At 40.3% G+C, this 18,986-nt stretch overlaps 1 protein-coding gene across 15 annotated transcripts in view; it reads right to left on the bottom strand.

Moving 5' to 3' along the window:
- Nucleotides 1-18,986, bottom strand: part of LOC106587004 (far upstream element-binding protein 3) — a 105,905-nt gene that overhangs the window by 7,225 nt on the left and 79,694 nt on the right. For all 15 annotated transcript variants that reach the window (XM_082969302.1, XM_082969305.1, XM_082969300.1 and 12 more), the window contains 3 exons: nt 2,664-2,824; nt 1,354-1,424; nt 1,172-1,257 (listed from right to left, as the gene is read on the bottom strand). In XM_082969302.1, the coding sequence (XP_082825428.1) occupies nt 1,172-1,257; nt 1,354-1,424; nt 2,664-2,824 (318 nt within the window). The remainder of the gene's footprint in view (nt 1-1,171; nt 1,258-1,353; nt 1,425-2,663; nt 2,825-18,986) is intronic.

Genomic DNA, 18,986 nt, shown 5'->3' with positions numbered 1-18,986 from the left:
TTGGTGCGTTTAGTTCAGTAATCCAAAAGGCACAAAGCGCACTCTCAACATCCAGACGAAAAGTAAAAAAAGTACAATAAAAGTTTGTAGAAACATGTCAAACGATGTTTAAAATCAATCCTCAGGTTGTTTTTGTCATAAATAATCAATAATATTTCAACCGGACAAAAGCTTCGTCAATAGAAAAGAAGAAACAAGAAAGGCACGCTCCCGATCACGCGCTGGGCTCATGTCTGGAAATTTCCACTGTCCACTCATTGAAAGTGCTGTATCTCCCTCATTTTTCAGAGTAAAAGCCTGAAACAATGCCTAAAGACTGGCCACATGTAGAAGAAGCCATATAGATTGTGAACTGGGTCCTAAGTCTGTGTATGGTGGATAGGCTTTCAATGGAAAAAGCCTTTCAAAATAATAGTAGTTCCTGGATGGATTTTCCTCAGGTTTTCGCCTGCCACATCAGTTCTGTTATACTCACAGATATTATTTTAACAGTTTTGGAAACTTTAGGTGTGTTTTCTATCCAAATCTACCAATTATATGCATATCCTAGCTTCTGGGCCTGAGTAGCAGGCAGTTTAATTTGGGCACACCTTTCATCCAAAATTCCGAATGCTGCCCCCTACCCTAGTGAAGTTAAAGGCACAGTCAGTTTAGTGTATGTAAACTTCTGACCCACTGGAATTGTGATACAGTGAATTATAAGTGAAATAATCTGTCTGGAGTGGTTGAAAAACGAGTTTAATTGACTCACTCCAACCTAAGTATATGTAAACTTCCGACTTCAACTGTATGTCATTATGGGGTATTGTGTGTAGATTGATGAGGACATTTTTTAATTGAACCTATTTTATAATATGCTGTACTGTTACAAAATGTGGAAAAAGGGAAGGGGTCTGAATACCTTCCCGAATGCACAGTAAACACAGCGTAAAATTATTTCAAAACAATGTTTAAGCTGAGGAAATATAAATACAAAGTAATTGCTGCATCGTTTTAGCCAAGTGCAACCAGCTTGATCGTTGCGTTGACCATTCTGTTTCAGTGGTGAACATAGAGTTCAGCCTGGTTCCACCATGTAAGCAGAGTTGATATTAATTGTAAAATACAAGACAACGTTGCTAAATGTTTACGAGATTTGCTTAAGACAAGTTGTAGCGCTAAGGTGACTTACTGTGGTCTTGCTGGCCTTGAGGCTGCCATGTTTGATAAGCAGTCCCCCATCCCCCTGTCATTAAAGTCTGGGCTCCACTGCCACAACTGATCAAGACAGAGAGCAGACAGAACGACAGCAACACAAAGAAAATGCATATAGTAGACAAAAAATGACAGGGACAAACAGAAACTGTGACTTACTTTTGATGAGTTGCAGGGCTTTGAGTGTAAGGGCTCAACCCACAACTACCATTGCTTAATATTCCTGAGCCCTGAAAAAAAAACGAGACATTCAACATTGTTAACTAGAGTAAATAACAACAGTTTAATTCATTTAAATCATGGTGGTATTTATTTAGTTGACTAACAGTTAATAATGAAACAGAAATTGCAAGCAATTTGCCTAGGTAGCATTGCCTAGCTTTTATTTTTTATTTAACCTTTATTTAACCAGGAAAATACCATTGAGACTCTTTTTCAAGGGAGACCTGGCCAAGAAGGCAGCAACAATCAATACATAACATGATCCAGCCTAAAAACAGCATTTACACTCCTCTGTAACAGAGTCTCCCATCAATATTTTAAATTCATTCAGTGGCACTAACAAATCTAGATGAAGCATGGATTGTAGACTATTCCATGCGTCTTGTGCACAAGAAGAGAAGGCAGTCATGCTTAATACTGTGAAGGTCCTGGGGACTTTAAGTAGCAACCACCTAGCAGACCGGGTATGGTAACTGCTGGTGGTGAAGAAGACCAGACTACAGAGGTAAAGAGGGAGTTTACCCAAAAGGGCTTTGTAGATGAACACATACAAATGTTTCTTTCTGCGCATATAAAGGGAGGTCCAACCTACCATTTGGTACAATGTGCAATGGTGGGTGAGTGTCTTGGCATTTGTAATAAAGCGCAAGGATGCATGATAAACAGAGTCCAGTCTCTGTAAGACGGAGGTGGTTGCATGCATATACAACAAGTCACCATAATCAATTACAGAGAGAAAAGTGGCCTGAACAAGCTTCTTTCTAGCCATAAGCGGGAAGCAAGCCTCATTACGAAAATAAAAACCCAATTTCCGCTACCCAAACTTGTTGCTCCGTCCAAACACTACGCCACGCCCACAAACGTTAGTTTCTTCTCTGCAATGAGTCTGGATCTAAGTACTTCAACAATGATTGTTCCCAGAAACCGATGGGTTGGGCCAGAGTAAGAATATACGTGGGTAAAGCGGCATTGTGAAAATTCACCATTGGCTTTGGTAATCTGAATTGTTAGAGATTATCCAATCGCTGGTAACTTTGTTTTGTACAACACCCCTCATTTTGATGTCTCCACAAACGACTTCAAAGACGGCCATCTCAGACTGAAGTATGAAGCGAACACAGAGCAGTGGAAGAATTCAGTTTAAGTCGTCAGGCAATACAGTTTAAGTCGTCAGGCAATAGGTAGTCATGTTGACTTATCGAGACTTAGTCTTTGGACTTAAAGGCACTTGACTTGGGGGAACTTACTCCGATCTTGTCGTCAATGAGCTGACATGCTACCTCCATCTGTTGCGGGGTGCCTCTGATGGAGAAGATGCGAACATTGGGGTCGGTGTTGGGAGGGGGGTTCCTCTGCAGCTCCACGTGGGCTCCAGACTGCTGGTTGATGCTCTTGATGGTATCTCCGCCTGGACAAACAACACACATCATCACACCACATGAGACCACTGACGGCTGGGAATAACACATCCTTTGTCATCGCCCTTGATGTTTTGGATGCAATAGTGTTGGGCCGATATATGATAATGTTGGGAATTGGCAATATTTGACCTCGATGATATATCGTGATGCGCAAGATTATTCTCCATTTGAAATCAAAACCGTGCAGTTTAACTAAATTATTTTTAAATGACGAATGATGTTTTTCACCATAACAGTATTTTTAATGAGCAACTATATAATCACAAATAAGTACACAAATAGCACAGTCTGGAATTATTTAGTCATTAGCGGCGCAAAACGATATCGGATATCCCTTTAAATCTTTTGATGATAATATGATCAACAAGTACTTCACCTGCATTCATACACACTGTATATAAAAAGGTGCATTTCTAATATTATGACTCAATGGCCGAGAGGTCTGGAGTTTGTATTTGAAGTGTAAGGGAATGTTGTACGCTTATTAACTAAAAAAGGAAGCTAAAAAGTATACACCTCTCCACGTCTCAATTTTCCTTTACATCCGTGAAAATTTGCAACAAAAATAGATCACACTTCCCACCGACACGACATAAAGGGTGAGTGCCACCTGATGAGTGCCACCAGTCTATGTGCTGTCTGCAACTCGACTTCTGTATGTGGGGAGCAATTACACGTCAGGCCAAACAGAATCATTACGGCTGGGCAAGGATTTTTTTCTTTTATTAAACCGTATCCCTTTTTTTTTTTTTGAATTTTGCTGTCTGTGGCTCTTTTGAAGCGAGCAGGGCAGGCATTCAGAAATCGGTTCCCCCCTGTGCCAAGTCCTCTCAAAGACCCCGGACGGCCACCCGTTCCTTCCACCTCGACTCAAAAGAGCAGGCTGGCTTCTCGGCTAGGGGCCGCTGATGTCCGAACATCAATTACATGTTTGTTCACAATTTGGTGACACGTTGTCAACCCCGCTTGAACCCGGGCTGAAAAAGCCGGAGAAAAGAGTCCTCCTCCCGCTGCCAATAGACTACCCGGGGCCATTAACCCATTGTCAACCAAATGAAACTTCTGCATTAATGAAGCCATTATGAGGTCTCCAGTCAGAAGGAGAGAGGAATAAAGGCACTGACTATTCAGTGCCAAGGAGTGGGCCATGGTTAGTGGAGATAATAAGGCCCTCTCAATGAAGCTGCTGGTTCAGGTTGCCAGAGACAGAGAAGGGGGATTTGGGGGGGGGATTTGGACTTATATGAGGGAGACGCAGGACCACTAAGTACTATCTCTTATATGTGAATAAGAGTTTGTAGCAGTCAAATCCACATAATCTTTTCGTCCGACCTGTATGATTGCGTGTGCCACGGGTGTTAACCGCACATGTTGTTCCGACTCAGGTGTATTAAAATGTAGCTTTAATCTGTGCAGAGGAATTTCACATCGGAAATGAATTTCTGAATGGTGTAGAGCCAGTGTTGTATGAATGCATTTTGAAATTCAATCAAGTTGTTGGATAAACTAGCATTTCTGAAGAATTTAGTAAACAGTGTAGGTAGGTCCTGATCATGTATGTCTCCTATCAATATTGTTATACAAAACACTTGCATCCATTTCCAACCATTTCAGATACCTGCTGCTAGCCTTCAGTGGCACAAGTAGCGGAGGGCAGAAGTCTGTTATGACTTAACAAGTGAATTCAATTGCCACATTGTAAGTACTTCCCAAGTCAATAATCTTTTCTTATTATTGACTTAGGAAGTACTTACAAGGTGGCAATTGAATACCGTAAATTACCGTAAAATACCTTAAAATAAAGTATGAAGAAAACAACCCTGCAGGTCTCACTATAAAAACAATACAGATTAAATATCACAAACCATTTTAAGATACAAGGTGCTAAAAGTCCCTCTGTAACCCTGCCAATCTGTAAAACCAAGTATTTTTAACTATAAGCCGCAACTTTTTTCCCAGGCTTTGAACCTCACGGCTTAAACAATGACGAGGCTAATATATGGATTTTTTCCGCAATCAATTTTTTTCTCTCCAAAAAAACACATTCTGTGACGTGCTCAGTTTTTTGGCAGCATGAAGCTTTCATTAGACCAATGAAATTGCCGAACGGGTTAAGGTCAAACAACTTTTTTGTTTACTGTTTAGATTAAATCGAGCGCTCTCAAACTTCCCATCATTCTGATTACGGTAGTCATTTTGTCACCCTCATCATGGCAAAGACACGGAGAAATGCATATGATGCAGCTTTCAAGTTGAAGGCGATTGATCTGGCTGTTGGAAAAGGAAATAGAGCTGCTGCACGGGAGCTTGGTCTTAATGAGTCAATGATAAGATGTTGGAAACAGCAGCGTGAGGAATTGACTCAAAAAAAGACAACTAAAGCTTACTGCTAATTTTTAATTTTTTGTTACAAGCCGTGTTGCGTTAAAGCCTATTTATTTTTGTTACAAGCCGTGTTTCGTTAAAGCCTATTTATTTTTGTTACAAGCCGTGTTTCGTTAAAGCCTGTGTAAAGTTAATTTGTTTCAATGTACCGGTAGGCACCTGCGGCTTATAGACATGTGCGGCTTATTTATATTCAAAATAATATATATATTTTTAAATTCAGTGGGTGCGGCTTATATTCAGGTGCGCTTAATAGTCCGGAAATTACGGTATATATATATACATATACAGATGAAGTTGGCAGTTTACATACACCTTAGCCAAATACATTTAAACTCAGTTTTTCACAATTCCTGACATTCAATCCTTGTAAAAATTCATTAGGATCACCACTTTATTTTAATAATGTGAAATGTCAGAATAATAGTAGAGGGAATTATTTATTTCAGCTTTTATTTCTTTCATCACATTCAAAGTGGGTCAGAAGTTTACATACACTCAATTAGTATTTGGTAGCATTGCCTTCAAATTGTTTAACTTGGGTCAAACGTGTCGGGTAGCCTTCCACAAGCTTCCCACAAAAAATGTGGTGAATTTTGGCCCATTCCTCCTGACAGAGCTGGTGTACTTGAGTCAGGTTTGTAGGCCTCCTTGCTTGCAAAATGTTTTTCAGTTCTAACCACAAATTTTCTATGCGATTGAGGTAAGGGCTTTGTGATGGCCACTCCAATACCTTGACTTTGTTGTCCTTAAGTCATTTTTCCACAACATTGGAAGTATGCTTGGGGTCATTGTCCATTTGGAAGACCCATTTGCGACCAAGTTTTAACTTCCTGACTGATGTATTGAGATGTTGCTTCAATATATCCACATAATTTCCCTTCTTCATGATGCCATCTATTTGGTGAAGTGTACCAGTCCCTCCTGCAGCAAAGCACCCCCACAACATGATGCTGCCACCCCCGTGCTTCATGGTTGGGATGGTGTTCTTCGGCTTGCAAGCCTCCCCCTTTTTCTTCCAAACATAATGATGGTCATTATGGCCAAATGGTTCTATTTTTGTTTCATCAGGCCAGAGAACATTTCTCCAAAAAGTACAATCTTTGTCCCCATGTGCAGTTGCAGACCGTTGTCTGGCTTTTTTTATGGCGGTTTTGGAGCAGTGGTTTCTTCCTTGCTGAGCGGCCTTTCAGGTTATGTCGATATAGGACTCGTTTTACTGTGGATAGAGATACTTTTGTACCTGTTTCCTCCAGCATCTTCACAAGGTCCTTTCCTGTTGTTCTGGGATTGATTTGCACTTTTTGCACAAAAGTATGTTCATCTCTAGGAGACAGAACGCGTCTCCTTCCTGAGCGGTAGGACGGCTGCATGGTCCCATGGTGTTTATACTTGCGTACTATTGTTTGTACAGTTGAACGTGGTACCTTCAGGCGTTTGGAAATTGCTCCCAAGGATGAACCAGACTTGTGGAGGTCTACAATTTGCTTTCTGAGGTCTTGGCTGATATCTTTTGATTTTCCCATGATGTCAAACAAAAAGGCACTGAGTTTGAAGGTAGGCCTTGAAATACATACACAGGTACACCTCCAAATGAAATTATGTCAATTAGCTTATCAGAAGCTTCTAAAGCCATGACATCATTTTCTGTGATTTTCCAAGCTGTTTAAAAGGCACAGTCAACTTAGCGTATGTAAACTTCTGACCCACTGGAATTGTGATAGTGAATTATAAGTGAAATATTCTGTCTGTAAACAATTGTTGGAAAAATTACTTTTGTCATCCATAAAGTAGATGTCCTAACCGACTTGCCAAAACAATACTTTGTTAACAAGAAATTTGTGGAGTGATTGAAAAGCGTACGTAAACTTCCAACTTCAACTGTATACACATACACACACACACACACATATATATATATATATATATATATATATATATATATACATACACACTATCGTTCAAAAGTTGGGCCTCTGTACGCCTGTGTAGATATTCCATAAAAAAATCTGCCATTTCCAGCTACAATAGTCATTTACAACATTAACAATGTCTACACTGTACTTCTGATCAATTTGATGTTATTTTAATGGACAAAAAAAGCTTTTTTTTTTTTAGTGTGTGTGTGTGTGTGTGTGTATGACACACTATGCACCCCTTTGAGGAATTCCGTAGGGGATTGTTCTATCGCCATGGCCATATATATTACACCCTGGGGCTAGGAAGGAACATGGCTCGTCGCTTTGGTTGTCCCCTTCTTCTCACTAGGGTTGTGGTGCAGTTCAGGGGTTTGTGGGGGATGTAGGTCTGACAGAGGGGTGAGCAGAGGCACTGGCTGCATGTGGCATCGTAAAGACATTAATCACTGTGCCGAAAAGGGCGTCGTGACAGGGCACAGAACGGCTGCCTTCCATCCATATTGGCCCATTTCTTATGGTAATGCCAAGATGGGGCCCTCTGCAACTAGGTTTATTTGTCCCATTCACCTCAGCACAGAAGGCACTTGACATTTCTATTGCTCAGTTCTTTATTATAGGTGAAGACCCCCCTTCAACCGACCCACCCTTAACACAAATACCCCCGCCGTGGCTCGCACGCTCGCAGCGAGCCAATCGCTAAATGGTCAATGACTTTTAGATAGCAGGCAATAGAGTAAGAATGAATAGCAAATAAGCTAATTCGAAACCGTCATTCCCTCATTTGAGCCCATTGCCCGGAAAACGGATCTCATTAGAAGGACCGGGGCAATCTTCCAGATGATTGAGGGCTGTTATAATGAAACTCAAACAATTAATATCACATTACTTCACATGCATTATTCCCCTCAGTAAGCACTTTACGTAGGTGAGAATAGCACTTTTAAAAGCCATATATATACACACACACACACACACACACACACACACACACACACACACACACACACACACACACACACACACACACCACACACACACACACACATACACACACACACACACACACGAGTGCAGGGTGAGAAAGTGAGAGACAGAAAGGGAGAGAGGGACTCCATGGCCACCCAGGTGCTTCTGGCACATTAGAGAAACTTAGTAACTTTCATTCTAAGAAATCCGATGGGAAAAAAAATATGCACTTCGCGAAAGGGATTGCTAACATAACTAGAAAAGTACAATGTGGTGTGCATGCTAGCTTGTGAAGGATTGATTGATAGGATAGCCTGACCATGTGAAAGTTGGTTTGGTGTCTAGCTTGAACAGGTCAAGAGTTTGTGGGTTATTTTATGCAAATGTATATATATACACTGAACAAAAATATGAAAGCAACATGTAAAATCCCAGAAATGTTCCATAAGAACAAAAAGCTTCTCAAATTGTGAGCACACATTTGTTTACATCACTGTTAGTGAGCATTTAGCCTTTGACAAGATAATCCATCCACCTGACAGGTGTGGGATATCAAGAAGCTGATTAAACAGCATGATCATTACACAGGTGCACCTTGTGCTGGGGACAATAAAAGGCCACTCTAAAATGTGCAGTTTTGTCACATAACCTAGAATCTAGAGTCAACAAACAGTTACAGTCTTTTCTTTCTGCTAACAGTATTCTTAGCACCAATCAATCTGGTTTTAGATCTAAACACAGTACCACATCGGCCACTATGCTTGTTGTAAATGATATTGCAAATGCCTTAGATGATAGAAAGCACTGTGCTGCGTTGTTTGTAGATTTGTCAAAAGCTTTTGACACTGTAGACCATGCTATCCTTTTGAGTAAGCTGTCTTCTATAGGAGTGGGCACTGATGCCTGCCGATGGTTTTATGACTATCTTAAAGATAGAACTCAGGCCGTCATGGTCGACGGGGTCAAGTCTGACTCCTTACAGTTACTTAAAGGGGTGCCTCAGGGTTCAATAATTGGCCCACTATTGTTCTCACTTTATATAAACAACATTGGTGATGATGTCAAATATGGTAAATTCCATTTATATGCAGATGACACAGTGATGTACTCTATTGCTCCAACAGCGGACCAAGCTTTAATGCAGTTGGAGTCTGATTTTAGGATACTACAGGGGTCTCTTTTACAGCTTAAACTTGTTTTAAACGCTAAGAAAACAAATGTCATGTTTTTTTCTAGGTCTAAACTCTCAGTTAGAAACACTTTTGTAATCACTAGCCTGGATGGTACTCAAATCAAACAGGTCTCTGCATATAAATATTTAGGGGTATGGTTAGATGATAAGCTTTCTTTTAAAAAACATGTTACTGAATTGGGAAAAAAGCTCAAATTCAAGATAGGGTTCCTTTACAGAAACAGGGCTTGTCTGTCCTTTGTAAATAGAAAACAAATTGTGCAGGCTACTTTTATGTCCGTTTTAGATTATGGTGATATTATCTATATGCATGCATCGGCAAACACATTAAAACCACTGGATGCTATTTACCATTGTGCACTCAGGTTTATCACGGGTGATAGTTACAAAACTCATCACTGTATCCTATATCAACATGTGGGTTGGGCCTCTATCTTTGAGGCGAGAGCAACATGCTCTCTTGTTTATTTATAAAGCGCTTCTTTTAAAACTACCTCCATATATATCATCATTAATTTCCACTAGATATACAAATTTTAAAACCAGATCACAGATGTGGATTACATTAGAGACTCCTGCAGTCTCCACAGAGTTGGGTAGGACTGCCTTTAGTTCCTTTGCGCCTTATTTATGGAACAAACTGCAGATCCAACTTAAGTTAGACACTCTGGTGTCCCTTGCCCATTTTAAAAATGTTATGGAGGATCAATATGATGTTGTCTGTGATTGTTTCTGTTGAATTGTGTCTTTGTTTTGTATGTTTGAAATGTTCTTGTCTGTATGCCTAAAACTGTACATGTCAACATGTTTACACAGGGCACAGCCGTAAAAGAGATCCAGGTCTGTCTGTTTTCCCTGTTAAAATAAAGATAAAAAAATAAAAAAATAACACAAAGCCCAGGACATCCGGCTTCTCTACCTGCAGGACCATCTGAGACCAGCCACCCGGATGGACAGCTGATGAAACTGAGGAGTATTTCTGTCTGTAATAAAGCCCTTTTGTGGGGAAAAACTCATTCTGATTGGCTGGGCCTGGCTCCCCAGTGGGTCTATGCCCTCCCAGGCCCACCCACCATGGCTGCGCCACTGCCCAGTCATGTGAAATCCATAGGTTAGGGCATAATGAACTTATTTAAATTAACTGACTTCCTTATATGAACTGTAACTCAGTAAGATCGTTGAAATTGTTGCATGGTGCATTTATATTTTAATTTAGTATAGTTACAGTTGATAAAAGTATTTGAAGTTAGGACTTGGTGTCTCTAACTTGAACGGTTCAAGAGTCGCTGTTGGTGGGTTAATTTATGCAAATGTTTTCAAATTTATATACAGTGCATTCGGAAAGTATTCAGACCCCTTGACTTTTTACACATTTTCATATGGTACAGCCTTATTCAAAATGGATAACATTTATTTTTTTCCTTATCAATCTACACACAATACCCCATAATGACAAAGCGAAAACAGGTTTTTAGAAATGATTGCCAATTTATTAAAAGTAAAAACATAAATACCTTATTTATATAAGTATTCAGACCCATTGAGACTTGAAATTGAGCTCCGGTGCATCCTGTTTCCATTGGTCATCCTTGAGATGTTTCTACAACTTGATTGGAGTCTACCTGTGGTAAACTCAATTGATTGGACATTATTTGGAAAGGCACACACCTGAGCAAGAGCAAAAACCAAGCCATGAGGTCGAAGGAATTGTCCGTAGAGCTCCGAGGTAAAGATCTGGGGAAGGGTACCAAAAAATGTCTGCAGCATCGAAGGTCCCCAAGAACACAGTGGCCTTCATTCTTGAATGGAAGAAGTGTGGAACCACCAAGACCCTTCCTAGAGCTGGTCCCCCGGCCAAACTGAGCAATCAGGTGAGAAGGGCCTTGATCATGGAGGTGACCAAGAACCCAATGGTCATGCTGACAGAGCTCCAGAGTTCCTCTGTGGAGATGGGAGAACCTTCCAGAAGGATAACCATCTCTGCAGAACTACACCAAATTAGGTGTTTATGGTAGAGTGGCCAGATGGAAGACACTAATCAGTAAAAGGCACAACAGCCTGCTTGGCGTTTGCCAAAAAACACCCAAAGGACTCTCAGACCATGAGAAACAAGATTATCTTGTCTGATGAAACCAAGATTGAACTCTTTGGCCTGAATGCCAAGCGTCAAGCCTGGAGGAAACCTGGCACCATCCATGTTTTTCAGCAGCAGGGACTGGGAGACTAGTCAGGATCGAGGGAAAGATGAACGGAGAAAAGTACAGAGAGATCCTTGATGAAAACCTGCTCCAGAGTGCTCATTACCTCAGACTGGGGCAAAGCTTCACCTTACAACAGGATAACGACCCGAAGCACACAGCCAAGACAATGCAGGAGTGGCTTCGGGACAAGTCTCAATGTCCTTGAGTGGCCCAGCCAGAGCCTAGAATTGAAGCCGATCGAACATCCCTGGAGACCTGAAAATAGCTGGGCAGCGACGCTCCCCCTTTTCTTATTTATGAAGTAAATCTCTATTTTTGGTGTAAATGGCATGTTATAGAAGGGTCAAACTTTTGTGTGTGATTTGGCTTGTTTTTGAGAAACTTACCCCAGCTGCGATTCATTTCCTCATTGCTCGTTGTGCAGTATCAGGGCACGCTAAAGATATTTACAAAAAACACCCAAATACATCCTTTTAGAAACAGACACACTCTCAGTATAGTGATGTAGGTCTTTAGATGTCATACACATGAAATTCCCTAGGTGATCCACAACGTTATAATCCATTTTGGTTGAGTCACGCCGTTTCCCCACAGAGCTGTGTAGGCCCGAGCGTGTCCTTATAGTACACGGACACAGCCCGCGCAGCACAGCAGGTAGGAGAAATGTTCGAGTCACACAAAATGGATTATAACGTTGCGGATAAAGTTCGGAATGACACAATTTCATGTGTGAAATTTCATAGTGTAATTTGTGGTTTGCCTTTAAAATAAATGTCCCCCAGTGAACAGGTTTCAAACTGATACAAACAGTGGAATCATGCCATATTTGGACTAGATAATGCTGAACCAGGTTGGTATGTTATATAAATTCAACAAAATACAAAAATCTGTTGAAATCGCACTGTGGATGTGAAAAACTTTCGAACTGCATTGGGGAAATAATTAAACTGTACAGCCTAACCTATGGTTTGTGCACCCAAGAAATGGGGCATCAGCCTACTTAGTGACACTCACAGAACACAACTGTGTAGAGTTTACACAAATATTAGCGTCTTAGCTCCGCTCAGCTTCCCTTATGTTGTTTCATCGCCCCCAACATATTCAAAGGATCATGGCCGTTTGAGACAAAAGCCCTGTACGTACTGGCCAACTATGGTTTGCATGCCCTGCCGTAGGACCCTATCATGCAGAATAAGTGGTTGGAGTTCGTAGTGCAATGGTGGTGAGTATACAGGTAACTAGACCATAGACAGCTGGTTATGTATGTGGTTATGTACAGTATATCTGAAAAGTTGTATTAAAAAATACACAACTTTATAAACAAGTAGGCTAATTTCACAGGCAAGCAGATACAACTAGTAGAGCCATTTTGGTTGTAAAGTACATTAGCAAAAAGCTTTGTCCTTCTTTAGAACAAAATACCACTTTGCTGTCTATTATATCACCCTGTCACAGGCCCTCCCAGTCAACACCACCTCATAAGATTGCCTGCTGCAGTTGTTTGAGAGATGTCCAGCTTGTAGCCGAACATGCAGCATAGAGAAGACCAGCAAGGGGGCCCTCATCATTGTGTGTGTGTGTGTGTGTGTGTGTGTGTGTGTGTGACCGACCAGTATCTTTGATGAGGGGCCAGGAGCTGATCTACGCTGCTATGCCCATCAATGGGGCTCTGGAAAATACCTCACCTCCAGCCTCACCTCTTGCCTGCTCTCCAATGGTCGCTGATGGGGAGAAAATAATTAGGTATGTTTAGTCTAACCTGTTCAAACGTCAACATAGTATATGTTTGTGTCAGATATCACTTATCCCTAACTGCTATTGGTAATAGAACCGTAATTGTGTATGTGTTCACAGAAACATGTATGGAGCCAGCACACAAAGACTTGCAAGATGATGTGATGAAGTCCAAATTGACAGACGGGCTTGATACTGATGTCTCTGAATTAGGGCTGTCCCCGACACAAAAAAATTCACTAACAGGGATGTAAACTAATTTGTGCACAACATTTTAGGGAAATAAGCTTTTTGTGAGTATGGAACATTTCTGGAATCTTTTATTTAAGTGTATATAAAAAAAAGAAGCATGAAAAGGTAGCTTAATGGGATAATGTCTTACTGTGGTGTGTGAAGAATCAAATCATTTACCTTGCATGTGGTACATTATTGTGGAAGCACCTCCTCCAAGTGTATGAATTAAGCTGTTAGAGAAGGTTTAAATACTATGCAACCTGCCTACACATAGTTTGAAGTACAATACGAACAGTTACTGTAGTAGCTCAAAGCTGTGTGCTGGGAAAAACTTGGTAGAGCATGGGTGGAATTGGCACTCTGGTGCTCATGTGAATTTCCTTTCTCTTTTAGGCTTCAGACTAATGCCTATTCTCATTTAAATTGTAGTTTTTTGTTTTTAATTTAGTGAAAGTTGATCAAAGTTAGGATTGCCTGAATATGTGATTTGGTGTTGCTAGCTTGAACGGTTCAAGAGTTACTGTTAGTTAATTTACGCTTATTTATGCAAACATATATAGTTATAGCTGATAGAAGTTTTTAAGAATCAGAAGTTTTGGCTATCCTAACATGTGAAAGTTGATTTGTTGTCTCAGTGGTTACTGTTATTGAGCTATTTCATGCAAATGTGTATAGTTAATAAAGATTTTAAAGAAAGTTAAGTTGGGATAGCCTAAAAGTTTTAAAGTTGGTCTTGTAGCTTAATTGGCCAAAGAACAGGTCCATTTTGAAAAGCTACCCCTGTATTCCTAAGGTTCTCATTTAAACCCAAGTTAATTTATGCAAATCTAAAATTGTTATAATCAAAAAAGTATACATACTATAAAAACATATTTAGAAAAGCAATCAAAGTTGGGATAGTCTGAACATCTCAAAGTTGGTTTGATCACTTAAACAGTGAAAAATATTTAAAGAATATATATATATATTTTTTACCATTCAAGTCTATGGCCCTTTTTTCCCAAAGAAATGCATCGGAAGTTAATTTAAATATTGCTATATAAAGTATAAAGAGCGGGTTAAAGAAATCAACTGATTATATGATTTGGTAAGAAATCTAGAGTTGTTTTGCCTTCAGCAAGCACCCCTATTAATAATTTGAATATTTAAGAAATCTAGAGTTGTGCTTTGCTTAGCATGCACACCTAATAATAGAGAGAACAATGTATAGCTAACAGATCCCGATGCCATTTGATATTATGAACACAAGCGTTCTAAATAAGGTGGTGGAGGATAGGGCATTCAATACGTTGAATGATAATGGTTTTATCATTTTGAGATCAATCACACCCTACTGAGTCATACAGTGCCTTCAAAGAGAATTGTTGACATTTTCCTGTATTACAGCCTGAATTCAAAATTGAATAAATAAAAATATTTCTCTCCCATCTATACACAATACCCCTTAATGACAAAGTTAAAACAAGTATTTTGAAAATGTAGAACATTTATTGAAAATAAAATACAGAAAAATCTCATTTACATAAGTATTCTCACCCCTCACCTTTGGAAACGATTCCAGCTTTGAGTCTTTCCGGGTCTCTAAGTCTCTAAGAGCACCTGGATTGTGCAATATTTGCACATTATTCTTTTTTTTAATTCTTCATGCTCTGTCAAGTTGGTTGTTGATCAATGCTAGACAGCCATTTTCATGTCTTGCCACAGATTCTCAAGCAGATTTAAGTCAAAACTTTAACTAGGCCACTCAGGAACATTCAATGTCACCTTGTTAAGTAACGCCAGTGTATATTAGGCCTTGTGTTTTAGGTTATTGTCCTGCTGAAAGGTGAATTCACCTCCTAGTGTCTGGAGGAAAGCAGACAACCAGGTTTCCTCTAGAATTTTGCCTTTGCTTAGCTCTATTCCGTTTATTTTTATCCCAAAACAACTCCCAGTCCTTGCCGATGACAAGCATACCCATAACATGATGCAGCCACCACCATGCTGCGAAATATGAAGAGTGGTACTCAGTGATGTGTTGGATTTGCCCCAGATATAACATTTGTATTCAGGACATAAAGTTCTTTGCAACATTTTTACTTTAGTGCCTTATCGCAAACATGAGGCATGTTTTGGAATATTTTTATTCTGTACAGGCTTCCTTCTTTTCAAATCTGTAACTTAGGTTAGTATTGTGGAATAACTACAATGTTGTTGATCCATCCTCAGTTTTCTCCTATCACAGCCATCAAACTCCGTAACTGTTTTAAAGTCACCATTAGACTCATGGTAAAATCCCTGAGCGGTTTCCTACCTCTACGGCAGGTATTCCCAAACTGGGGTACGCGCAATGCCATCGGGGGTACGCCAAATAAAAATGTGATTCACATTTTCAAACAGTACATTTATATTTTCCAATGGGGCTATACATTTGTGTGAGTTTTTTTCCCCCCCCTCGCCTGAGCAGTCTTGTTTCACTGCCAAAAATAAAATTAAACAATCTAGCGTTCAGCGAAATAACAACACAATGTCAAATACAGGTAGCCTAGTCAAATAATTAACATCCAATCACATTAACCGTTACTCTCCCATGGGAAACCTTCACTCTTGAGCAGACATTTAGAAACGAAACATGACAATTTGAAAAATAATCCACGGGAGTTTTTTGAGCGAGAATAAAGACGACTTTCGAGTAGTAAAACATGTATAAAAGCCACGGATATGGCTTGGACAATGCTGGGGGAAAAATTATACAGACAATGTATTCATCAAACAACACTGTTTCACGACGCATCAATGACATGGCAGGAGATGTTTTGAAACAATTATCTGCGTTACAGCTGGATGAGTCAACAGACGTGGTGGGCCTGGAACAGCTTCTGGTATTTGCCCGTTACGGTTATGGGGGGTCAATTAAGGAAGACATTCTCTTCTGGAAGCCAGGACAACAGGAGAGGAATTTTTTAAAGTACTGGACAGCTTTGTGACATCAAATAGACTTTGGTGGTCAAGATGTGTTGGTATCTGTACTGATGGCGCAAAAGACAAGACAGGGAGACATAATGGAGTGGTAATGCGCGTGCAAGCAGTTGATCCCGACGCCACTTGGGTACACTGCAGCATTCACCGAGAGGCTCTTGCTGCCAATGGAATGCCTGACAGCTTGAAAGATGTTTTGGACACTAGTGAAAATGGTTAACTTTGTTAAAGCAAGGCCCCTGAACTCTCGTGTATTTTCTGCACTCTGCAATGATATGGGCAGCGACCATGTAACGCTTTAACAACATACAGAAGTGCGCAGGTTATCAAGAGGCAAAGTATTGACACGTTTTTTTTTTAATTGAGAGACTAGTTTAAAGTTTTCTTTACTGAACATAATTTTCACCTGTCTGACCGCTTGCATGATGACGAGTTTCTCACACGACTGGCCTATCTGGATTATGTTTTTTTCTTGCCTGAATGATCTGAATCTAGGATTACAGGGACTCTCCACAACTAAGTTTACATAAACCTTAGCCAAAAACATTTAAACACAGTTTTTCACAACTCATGGCATTTAATCCTAGTAAAAATTCCCTGTCTTAGGTCAGTTAGGATCACCACTTTATTTTAAGAATGTGAAATGTCAGAATAATAATAGAGAAAATGATTTATTTCAGCTTTCATTTCTTTCATCACATTCCCAGTGTGTCAGAAGTTTAAATACTAATTGAGTGTATTTGGTAGCATTGCCTTTAAATTGTTTAACTTGGGTCAAACGTTTCAGGTAGCCTTCCACAAGCTTCCCATAATAAGTTGGGTGAATTCTGGCCAATTCCTCCTGACAGAGCTGGTGTAACTGAGTCAGGTTTGTAGGCCTCCTTGCTCACACACACTTTTTCAGTTCTGCCCACAAATCTTCTATAGGATTGAGGTCAGGGCTTTTGATGGCCACTCCAACACCTTGACTTTGTTGTCCTTAAGCCATTTTGCCACAACTTTGGAAGTATGCTTGGGGTCATTGTCCATTTGGAAGACCCATTTGTGACCAAGCTTTAACTTCCTGACTGATGTCTTGAGATGTTGCTTCAATATATCCACAGAATTTTCCTCCCTCATGATGCCATCTATTTTGTGAAGTGCACCAGTCCCTCCTGCAGAAAAGCACCCCAACAACATGATGCTGCCACCCCCGTGCTTCACGGTTGGGATGGTGTTCTTCGGCTTGCAAGCATCCCCCTTTTTCCTCCAAACATAACAATAGTCATTAGGCCAAACAGTTCTATTTTTGTTTCATCAGACCAGAGGACATTTCTCCAAAAAGTACGATCTTTGTCCCCATGTGCAGTTGCAAACCGTAGTCTGGCTTTTTTTTATGCCGGTTTTGGAGCAGTGGCTTCCTTGCTGAGCGGCCTTTCAGGTTATGTCGAAATAGGGCTTGTTTTACTGTGGATAGAGATACTTTTGTACCTGTTACCTCTTGCATCTTCACAAGGTCCTTTGCTGTTGTTCTGGGATTGATTTGCACTTTTCGCACCAAAGTACATTCATCTCTAGGAGACAGAACGCGTCTCCTTCCTGAGTGGTATGACGGCTGCGTGGTCCCATGGCGTTTATACTTGCGTACTATTGTTTGTACAGTTGAACGTGGTACCTTCAGGCGTTTGGAAATTGCTCCCAAGGATGAACCAGACTTGTGGAGGTCTTGGTTAATTTCTTTTGATTTTCCCACGATGTCAAGCAAAGAGGCACTGAGCTTGAAGGTAGGCCTTGAAATACATCCGCAGGTACACCTCCAATTGACTCAAATGATGTCAATTAGCTTGTCAGAAGCTTCTAAAAACCATGACAGAATTTTCCAAGCTGTTTAAAGGCACAGCCAACTTAGTGTATGTACATTTCTGACCCACTGGAATTGTGATACGGTGAATTATATGTTAAATAATCTGTCTGTAAACAATTGTTGGAAAAATGACTTGTGTCATGCACAAAGTAGATGTCCTAACCGACTTGCGAAAACCATAGTTTGTAAACAACAAATTTGTGGAGTGGTTGAAAAACGAGTTTTAATGACTCCAACCTAAGTGTATGTAAACCTCCGACTTTAACTGTATATTCAATGTGCGGGACAAAATTGAGGCTATGATTAACAAGTTGGCGCTCTTCTCTGTCTGCATTAACAAGGACAACACACAGGTCTTTCCATCATTGTATGATGTTTTGTGTGCAAATTAACTCAAGCTTACAGACAATGATAAATGTGATATAGTGAAGCACATGAGTGAGTTGGGTGCACAATTACGCAGATACTTTCCCGAAACGGATAATACAAACAACTGGATTCGTTATCCCTTTCATGCCCTGCCTCCAGTCCACTTACCGATATCTGAACAAGAGACCCTCATCGAAATTGCAACAAGCGGTTCTGTGAAAATTACATTTAAATCAGAAGCCACTGCCAGATTTCTGGATAGGGCTGCGCTCAGAGTTTCTTGCCTTGGCAAATTTTGCTGTTAAGACACTGATGCCCTTTGCAACCACGTACCTATGTGAGAGTGTG

Source organism: Salmo salar, chromosome 26 (genome assembly GCF_965601325.2).
Source record: "Salmo salar chromosome 26, fSalSal1, whole genome shotgun sequence".
In the NCBI taxonomy this organism is placed as follows: domain Eukaryota; kingdom Metazoa; phylum Chordata; class Actinopteri; order Salmoniformes; family Salmonidae; genus Salmo; species Salmo salar.
This window is presented reverse-complemented; position numbering and strand designations above follow the sequence as displayed.